The sequence below is a fragment of the Calliphora vicina genome, chromosome 1 (assembly GCF_958450345.1).
Source record: "Calliphora vicina chromosome 1, idCalVici1.1, whole genome shotgun sequence".
Classification (NCBI taxonomy): Eukaryota; Metazoa; Arthropoda; class Insecta; order Diptera; family Calliphoridae; genus Calliphora; species Calliphora vicina.
The window spans coordinates 86,189,917-86,200,900 of record NC_088780.1 but is presented as its reverse complement, the minus strand read 5'-3'; the positions used below and the strand labels follow the sequence as shown (position 1 = coordinate 86,200,900).

General features: G+C 28.7%; 1 protein-coding gene across 1 annotated transcript; it reads left to right on the top strand.

Annotated features, from left to right (window-relative positions):
- The first annotated feature begins 7,497 nt into the window (after positions 1-7,497).
- Positions 7,498-8,054, top strand: LOC135951242 (larval cuticle protein A2B-like). The gene is made up of 2 exons (XM_065500859.1): positions 7,498-7,509; positions 7,569-8,054. Exons 1-2 carry the CDS (start codon positions 7,498-7,500, stop codon positions 8,052-8,054), a joined length of 498 nt encoding a protein of 165 aa, XP_065356931.1.
- The last annotated feature ends 2,930 nt before the right edge of the window (positions 8,055-10,984 follow it).

Here is a 10,984-nt window from a genome sequence, read left to right as displayed (position 1 = left end):
GTTATTATAATGATTTGGTTTTGGTTCTTTTTGGAAGTAGAAACAAGAAGCGAATGATACAATTTTAGATATTTGATCAGTTTATATAACAAATGTTTTAATATTACACACAATTTTTCTTAATCATTTTACTGGTACGAGTGTTTTACTATGTACGATTTATTAAATTAAGTGTACTATTGTGATACCATTTAAATTATTTCATTCATAAATAAAATTATTGGCCAATCTAAAATTCAATTATAAATAGGATTTGTTTTGAGGCTTAATGTGCATATGTACATGTTTTTGATTGTTGTTCAACTCACATTTCTTTTCAATTAAATATGTATTGAAAATACGATATACATTGAAATTTTGGCACATATTTATAACTATTGTTAAATAAATAAAAAATATAAAATTTTTTTTAGTAAGTTTTTGTTTTAATTAAATAATTGATAAATTCACTGAAATTTATGGTTGGGGTATAATTTGTTGTTGGCTCTGCCTTTACAAGGGTCTGTGAAATATGAATAATTACACAGAGATGCAAAAGTGAATGAAAAGATATGCAAGGGTTCTCATTTAGCAATTCATGTTTTGTTGGATTCCACAGAATAATGAAATACTTGAAGTTTTCCTCGATCAATTTCAAAACATCATTATGAACCGATCAGTATACAATTGTGTGACATAACTTTTGTATATACATATATTTGTATTGAATTTTAGTTGGATACTAGTTAACATATTTCAGAGATTTATGCTCATTAATAAAAGTTTCTAGAGTTAAGGACCACTCTAGAAACTTTCATTACTCAGCATCCAAATAAAATTCAATACAAATATATGTATATACAAAAGTTATGTCACACAATTGTATAATGATCGGTGGGGAACTATGGTAAATTATGGACCGAACGGTACTAAATTTTGTTAGCTTGTGTTGAATTGTGTTTGGATATGTACCTATATAAAAAAGATATTTATGAAAGCTTAACTATTTTCAGATGGAGCAGTTGTATGGAGGCTAGAAGAAATAATGGACGGATTCTAACCAAATTTAATAGGCTATGTTGGGGCAATAGATACTGAGCAGATTGATATAGTTTAAGGGAGGTTTTGGGGATTATATTTTTTTTATTATACACTAAATCAATATACACTCCCCACTATGGAGGTGTAGGTACTCATGCCTCACAATCCACTTAGAGCTTGAAGAAAATAAAAATTTGTTGTAAAATTTTCGTTTTTTTTAATCTTAAGCTTTCGTAACACAGCCATTTTCAAAACGATTTTAAAAATGTTTCATCTCTTTGAAAAGCAAATTTAAATGTATGTTTTCTGGAAGGTGCTGTCGAGTACAATAAGAATATGTTTTCGAAATTAGCAAAACACTTCCAAAATCTTGAGTTAGGGTAAAAAACCGGGTTTTCATACATTTACGTTCTTATAAGCCATTAACTAAGCTGATTCTCAACCAATTTTAAAACGGATTTAGAAAGAAAAAACTGTGGCCTTTCCAATGGTATATATATTATTTAAGTATTTTGACAAAATTTGTGTTCATTTCTTCAACGAACATATTTTTGTTTTTATTTTTTTACCATTATCCAACTTTGAAGAAGATTTTACAGATTTTATTTTATAAAGGAACCGTAGTATTTATGCACTGATTTAAAATATAAGTTTATTTATGTGAAAAATGCAATATTTATTTTAAAATTCCATTGGAAATTGACAAAGTTATTAAAGGTTGTACTAAAAAAAAATGTTTAAAAACTATAATTTCTAGTCATTTTACTTAATATAGGGTCACAAATGACAAATATTTGACGATGTAAAAGATGTAACCATTAACTAAAATACATTTGTATTCTTTTCTTTATTCCAAAAACTTATTTTACTTAGGATGATTCAAAACAAAAAATTTAGTTTTATTTTATTTGATGCTGTTTGATCTTACAAAACACAGTGGACGTCCAGTAGTACGAATTATATATTGTCAGGCCCTTTCGTAGTACCGAAAAATTCGTATTATTGAACACTTATTAATTGTTTGTACTTAAACAGGCATGAAAGAACATACACAGAGAATACAGATTCGTAGTAGCAACCGAATTTGTTTCCAATCGAATGATTCGGTTACAAACAAAGAATTTTTCGGTTCTAGCAACAGAAAATCTGTGCATGAAGAAGAATTTCGATCGAAACAACTAAACTTTTGTTACCACTTCTAAAATTTTGTAGCCATAATTGTAAAATTCGGTAACTAAGGCCGAATCATTCGATTGGCAACAAATTCGGTTGCTTCTACGAATCTGAATTCTCTGTGTACTAATGTATGTACATATATATATAACAAAAAAACAATTTACATACTTACTTAAAAAATCTGTTAAACATTGACATTTATTACTTTATAAACTGATTTCTACAGCCTTTTCATGAAGACTTCTCAATAATAGTATTTTCGAGGTTTCAATGCTGTTCTCAACAGCACATTAAATACTATTTTAACAATCGTATTCCATAACGCTTTTTAAATTTTGTTAGCCAACCATCACTGGCACAAAACTGACTATTGTAGAATTTTCTGTGCAGCTCCACAGCTTTGCATTTTAATTGTTCTCCACCGACTGGGATATGGAATTTTCTTTGTACTAAAAACCACTAGTAAAGTGCTTCCTCCATTTTTTAAATTCACCTCTTTTTAACGAACTCATGGAATTATCCAGCAGTTGCGTTTTTTGTTTAATGATTGTACATATAGTGGATTTGGATAATCCATATTTATTTGAAATTTCAAACAACGATGTTTCATTTTCGTGGTCTGCTATAATTTTTAATTTATTTTGCAAAGAAATTGTCTTTTTTACATTGTTTTACTTGCAACATTTTGACAGTTAAAAACACAAAACACTTTTAAAAATAAAAAAACTTCACAATAACTTCGCTAAACGTGGATGACCGCGAAAGAATGAAGTAAAATCATAATAAAAACTTCATTCATACGTAAATAAAACAAAAATTCTTATAACAAACCACCATTCGTACTATCGAATAGAAAAAATGCCCATTTATTCGTACTACAGAGTAGTCAATGCAAAAATTTTGCCATTCGTATTATTGGAAATTCGTAATAAAGAGCATTCGTACTACTGTACGTCCACTGCACTTGTAAGAGTAAAGTCAAACAAACTTGTGCTAAAAAGAAGTGGTTACGCTTTTTTGAGCAAATATTTGCTATACCTTACTTTTAATATATATACCATTGGAAAGGCCACAGTTTCTTCTTTTTAAATCCGTTTTAAAAATTAAAATCGGTTCAGAATCAGCTTAGTTAATGGCTTATAAGTACTTAAAAGTAAGAAAAACCGGGTTTTTACCCGTAACTCAAGATTTTGGAGGTGTTTTGCAAATTTCAAAGACAGCACCTTCCAGAAAAATTGTATCATTTTCCAGGTATTATTTTTTGTCGCATAGTGTTATCAAAATACAAATTTCTTATTTTAACAATAGAGTTTATTGAATATAATGTAATATAATAATCAGAATATAATGTAATATAATATTGAGCCATTAGCGCCAAATTATCGTAAGCGACATTTTTAAAATATTTGTTTTATTGCAGAAATTAAAATTTTATGGACCGACTGATGTTTTAGCGTTCTCAGAATATCAAAATTGTTAATAACATCAAAAATATAGGGGGTAAGATTTTATTGTTAGTCAATGTTTATATTTTACAATAAACTAATTATATTGTAAGCGACACACAGTGGTATAGAAAAAAAAGAGGGAAATAAATCTGTAACTTCTAAATGGTTAGATTGGTTTGAAGAAGTTTTATCGAGTTTAAGTTTTGAACGTGGACCTTATGGGCTCACCAGGGGCGCGACCAAGGGCCCTTAAAGTAGGACACCTCGGGTATGTTACATTTTTAAAACGATATTATTTCTTGGTTTGAGTTCCGATTTCAAAAACATGACACATGTAGAATCTTTTCATCGAGCACTACAAAAAACCGTAGCTATCAATTATCTATTATAGCTTAGGAGATATTCGCATTTGAAAATTAAATTTTCAACATTTTTACCCACCCTACTCCAGTTTTTTGATAACAGCGTATCCAAATATTTCCCGATTTTCTCCAGTTTTCCTTTATTGGACTACCAACATATGCATGTGTCAAATGAAAAAAGAACTGTTTAAAAATAATGACTAAGTCCATAGTTATATGCATTTGAATTTAAACAATTCTTAAAAAGCTATTTTTCGCTATTTTTTTTGGGAAAAAAGAACTTTTTTTACTTTTTAAGTTATCGCAAAAAATTTCTAAGAGGATGTATAAGGAATTTCTACTTTCTGAAAGCTTAGTTTTCATAAAATATTTTAAAGGAAAACCAATTTCAAAAAAAAAACACCTATTTTTTATGTAAAATAAAACTTTAGGGCAAAAATTCCCAAATCGCGTATCCGATATCAAAATATAGTAACCGATTATAGGTGGCTCAATATGTTTCTAATTATTTTGTAAAGGGTCCCGATAACCCCGACCATGGTATGGATATTATAGCCAAAAAACTAAAAATTACCATTTTTGGAATTTTTCAACACTTTTTTGGGAATTGCGGGATTTCTGATAATAAATTTCAAAATTCGTTTTTATTTTTCCATTTTAAATAGAAAAATCTACATAACTGTGAAATTTCATTAAAAACTATTTATAAATAAAAATTTAATTTCAATTCGAAAAATTTGTATCTATGCAAAAATTCAATAAAAAACAAAAAATGTTTTTTCATATTCTTCTATAAAGTATTCCGTGAATTTTTAATTGTAAAAAGTTATAAATATTTGTGAAAAATAGACAAATAGCTTGAACGAAATTATATTATATCGCATCATAAAATTTTTAATTCTATGTATAAATTTCAAAATAATCAATGTTTTGTCGCTTACGATAATTTGGCGCTGAGGGCTCGATATCATCTATATCATCTTATTTTTAAAAATACCTAAATAACATCAACTACTGCAGTAGTGTAACAGTATACTCTTACAGCTAAAATACCGTTGCCTCTAAATCACCATTACCAAAAAATTCCAAATAAGCATTGCCGTTAACTGTTTCGTCTTATTCTTATCATTTATTAAGTTTCCAAAAAACAGATGAATTTTAAAACCCCGGTTTTGGGTTTAAAAATTTATTATATATTAACCCTTCTATGAACAAGAAATACAATCACAAAACAGTATCTTTAATTGAAACATATTAGAATCTTTAGTACATCCTTTTGCGACATTGCAAACAAATATTAGTGAACAAATCCTGGTTTCGAAATATTTCATACGAGAAATAATAAAGGCCTTATTCATAATCTATTTTTAAATTTATTACAGGTTTATAAAACAAATTTTGTATGGAAATTCCATTTTATAAAATTAAAAATTGATTATGAATAAGGGGGTAAATAACTATGCATACAATTTTGTGGATTTACCTTCATTGGAAGTTATTTTGCATTTTTGGGACTAATCTTTTTATATAACTTAAAAAACTGACAATTATTGGGAGTTTAACCCATTCCTGCCTAATGGGTATTTAAATACCCAAAAAAGTGACGACAGTAAAAAAACTTGCGTTTTTATTTAGAAGAAGAGATTGATTAGCCCAGAAAAAATGAAAAAAGTAAAATTGTTTGCTTTTTGACTTTATCTTCCGTATAGGTAAAATGGTGTTTTTTTCTATGTCGGAAAATGCTCGGGAAAAGCGTTGCCAAATAAAAGAAAATGTGAAAAACCAAAAACACGCGGTGGATTTAGATAGCTTTAGACATCCCATCTATAATGTGAAAAAGTAAAAAGTAGTTTGTAAAAACACTTGCTCCACATACGGTGTATAATGTAAATGGGTATTTAAATACCCATCAGACCTTAATGAGTTCCAAACATAACAAATTTTTCCATATCAAAAAAATTTAATTTATCGTAAATAAAAAGCAAATTTGTATATTTTTGTTTATTTAATCAAAGTTATAAATTATTTAGCCTTTAAAATTTTAGATTTATCTGGAGCTGCTCCATTTTGGTAGTGCTGGATGCATGGAGCTGGGTGCAAATTCACCTGGCACTTCAAACATACATCGTTGTCCACATTCCATTGTAATGTGGACAACGATGACGAGTGGATAGTTTTCCGATTAAATGATCAATGCCCCATTTATGCCCCGGAAGTCAGCATTTTCCCGGGATTTTGATGATTTGATTTCACCATACCTCTACTCGGAAATCATTTTGGGCATTTTGGACTTTTTCTCATATTTGCGACAAAGACAATGTAGCTTCCATGCAATAACCATCGAAAGAATTTGTAATAATGAACAATACAACTTCTTTCACCGAACCCGAATGCAATATTTTCATACAAAGTTTTATATGATGTCATCGTATCATCAGAAGGCAACTTGTAAAACTGTTAGTTTAGTCGCCTAGACCATGTTTGTATTGTTACCTTCTCGATTTTAGGTCGCTTTGAATCCTTACTAGAGCTCCTTTCTGACATATGTCCAACATTACTAGAGGTTGAGGTCACTGGTACATCATCGTCCTCTCTTTCACTTTTGTTCGTCGTGCAACAATTGCACATTGTCATTTAATTTCTCATTGTCACTAATGGCATCGATATCATCATGTGCAATTATATTGATATAAACAGTATCTGGTTGTTCGCAAAAATTTTCTTCTGCATCAGATCAAATTTAAATAATGTCTTGTAATTCGGCAGTATAATCACCCTTATCGTGGTTGGAGTATGTGTTTTACGCCTAAGATATTTTCGTACTAGATTAAAGAAACAGGTTACATTTTATCTTTAATCTAGTACAAAACTGTCGTAGTCGTAAAACACATACGCCAACAACGATAAGGGTGAATATAACAAATATTCCAATTTTTCACTTTTTATAGTTATATTGTTTGCATTTTTATACAGAGATACACTTTTATACTTTGCTTTACTAAGATAAATATTTTTAAAATATTCCAAAAAATATCTCTTTAAAGCCTGTTGGGTATTTAAATACCCATGTCCGAGGTAAAATTTTTTTTTTCACTCCAAACAACTTCTACGGGCCTCCAGGCACATTTATAAAAATTTAGTTAAAATCGTACGAGCGGATCTATGGTCAGGCATTAATGGGTTAATCAAAGAAATCTTAAAATACTCTCCCAGCAATACTTTTTTGTGTTTCCTGTCATTCAATAAAGCATTAATATATAAACATATTGTTTGTATATAGAGTTTATCAATGTAAACCATTTAAAATACATATTTACAATAAATGACAAAAACAAAACAATACTAATTTGAAAGTAGTTATAAAGTTGGAGCAAAATTCAATGATTTTATGGTAAATTAATTTGTTATAAATAACAAGACAAATTTGAAAATTAATCATACAACTCATACACAATTCATATCAACTCACTCACAAACAAATATTATTAAAAATGGCATTCAAGGTACTAAATATTTCTTAATAAAATAAGGATAATAAATTAACTGTTTTTTTATTTTTCAGTTTGTTACGTTTTTTGCATTCGTCGCAGTTGCCAGTGCTGGACTTGTTACTGTACCACAAGTATATCACCCAGCTCCGGTACCTACTACTGTGGTGAAAACAATCACTCCTGTTACGTATGCACATGCCCAACCGATATTGACTCAACATCATGATGATCAATATGATCCTCATCCCCAATATAAATTCGCATACGAAGTTAACGATGAACATACCGGTGACAATCACAGCCAACAAGAAGAACGTGATGGTGATGTTGTCCACGGCGAATACTCATTGATTGATGCTGATGGTTTCAGACGTGTTGTCCAGTACTCTGTTGATCCTCACAGTGGCTTTAATGCCGTTGTAAATCGCATTCCTTTGGAACATGTCAAAACCGTTGTAAAATCTGTTGCTGCTCCTGTGCACTATGTAGCTCCTGTTCCAGCCACCACTATTGTCAAACAATATCCAGTTCCTGTGGCATATCATCAACATCATTAAGAGACATTGATTATAAATAACAATGTAATAGTTTTTATTATGTATATTATTGTTTTATTGAGATTCAAGATAAATAAATTGTTATGTATTTTTTAATTATTCCACAGCAACATACTTATTTATTAGTTTAAACATTTATATTTCTTTATTATCGCACTGATGTTCGCTGAACATTTAAGTAATGTATTTCAACCAAATACACATTAGAGTAACCACATATAGGTACATTAGAAGACTTTGGAATAATCACAGTCTGTTCGGAATATGCTCAGAAAGACAATCTTAACCCGAAAAAGTCCCCAAGCTATGATTTAAAAACACCATATAGGATTAGAAACCTACATAATGTGGCTACAATATTTAATGTAATACAATTTGAGAGAATACTTCCAAAAAACCGAAGAATTTCAAAATATTGTTACGAAAGTACTTGAATTCAAATATAACGATTTTAAGGACTGATTTAAAAGTAGCATAATGCTTTCAAATAACAGTGCTGTAATAGCAAACTGTAACATATCTGTGGGCATTATTAAATAAAAGCTTTCAGTTGATTTGATCGTAAGTTGGCAACGCTCTATTCGAATATTCAGTTAAAGAACATTGTAGAAAGTACACCACAGATGGCGTATGTATGAGTAAGATCTAGAATATTCGAATTTTGACAGTTAAAGAGCAATCTAGAATGCAGATGGCAGTGTTATAAATAGTGGCAGAGGTTGCAGTCGTGAGTAAGTTTATCAGAGACGCTTTTCGAATAAACATCAACTGAGTGCCTTAAAGTGTATTGTGTTTTTCAAGTAAATTCGTGTACATTTTAAATTGTGTCTGTATTTCTGAGAATTTATAAACGTGTATAAAAAACATTGAGTGGCTATTTAATTCTGTGGTTGTTGTACATTTTGAATAAATAAAGAGTTGTTACAATTTTTAAACTACTAAACGGCTTTTATTTGCAATCAAAAGTATCCGGTTTATTTAAAGGAAATAAACTATCGTTTTGAAAAGGTTAAAACGTAATGGGCACTATGTGCCCATTTCCAATTTTTGCGGCAAAAATTCAAATGATAAACATTCGCTTTTTGAAAAAAAAAATTTACGGTTCTATTCCTAACACTTCGACGATATAAATGCCAAAAACTTATGCCAATTGCCCACCCAGTTTATATATAAACAGCTGTGAAAGTTTACATTTTTTAAATAAAGTTTTCAAGTTGAAAAAAGAAAAAAACTATTGTATTAAGGAAAAAGTTTATTTTAAAAAAAATTAGTTATAACCAGGGAAACCGGAAATATGCTCTAAAAAAAGCGTTTTAGGCGCTTTAAATATGCAGTAAAAACTTTAAAATATGCTCTTAAAATTTAAAAAATATGCTCTTAAAAAAACAAACTTTTACAAAATTTTTAACCAAAAAAAATTTACTTAAATTTTCAAATAAAAATCGTTGTCTATTGGATCTGAAAACATTTTTAAACATAGAAAATGTTCTTTCGACATCAACTGATGTTACAGGAGCAAATTTAAAAGACATTATTTCTTTAACACTTAGAACGGTTAAGTTTGAATTAGAACTAAAATTTGATATTTAGATGGAGCTATTATTAAAATAGTGCTTATTTTATATTAAAACAAGTAAGAGAGCTTTATTCGGCTGTGCCGAATCTTATATACCCTTCACCTAATTACACTTCAAAATAAAAAATTTAAATATTTTTAGGTGAACAAACATTTTTTTCAGTTTTTTTAATTTTTGGAAAAAAAAATTTTCGAATTGTTTTTTTAAATTTTTTTTTTTAAATTTAAAAAAAAAAATTAGTTTTTTAAATTTTTTTTTGGTGAAAAGCAATCTATTTTTCAATTTTGAATTTTAAACAAAGGAGGTAAAAACCTGTAACACAACAGCGAAAAATAAGTAAGACCAAACTTGTTTTTGATAAAGTCAAAATATGCTATTAAACAGTAAAATATGCTCTAAAAACGCAAAAATATCACATAAATATGCTCTTAAAACAAATATATGCAAAAATATGAATTTAAGGGTAAAATATGCAAAAATATGCACTAACAAATCGATGCCAAAATTCTTAAATAGTTCTGAAACGTGTAAATATCTTATCCATGTGCTCATTCGACTCACCAGAAAAAACATGCATTCGCATATTTTGGTTTCCCTGGTTATAACTATATCAAAATTTCTTGATATTTTCTATTGAATTTTGAGTTTTGAATTTGATTATTTTGACAATTGAATATACAATTTTCGTTATTGGTTGAATTTCAAATACAAAAATTATTGATAGATAATTTTCGTAATTGAAAACACATTTTTGTTATTTTTTGTATTTCAATTACGAAAATTATCTATTAAATAATTTTTGTATTTGAAATTCAACCAATAACGAAAATTGTATATTCAATTGTCAAAATAATCAAATTCAAAACTCAAAATTCAATAGAAATTATCAAGAAATTTTGTTTTTGACCAAATGAATACTTGATTTAATTATGAAATAATTGAAACCAGTTCAATATGGGACAGAAAAAATATAATTTTTTCTGTGGAACTTGCGTTGCCTGAATTTGTCCAAGGAATGATACATATGTGGTTATTTGTGGGAAGGTCAGGCTTCATGCCATACTAAACATTTTTAAAACTACTTGCATCGAAGCAAATAATTTTCTTTTTTTATTAAAATTTGTTGTAACTACTTTTACCGAAGAATGAGAGCTTAATGTATTAAGTTTTATAACGATAGCGAATGTCAAAGACACGAAGAAATGCTATTTGTAGAAAGTTCTATTAGAATATAAATTTAATTTTTTTTTTTGAAAATTGTTGGTTAGTTCGAGGGGTGTTATAAGAAAAGTGGGGGGAGGGTTAATGGCAACTTTTTTAAAATGTTATTTGTGGAAAGTGCTATGAGAATAT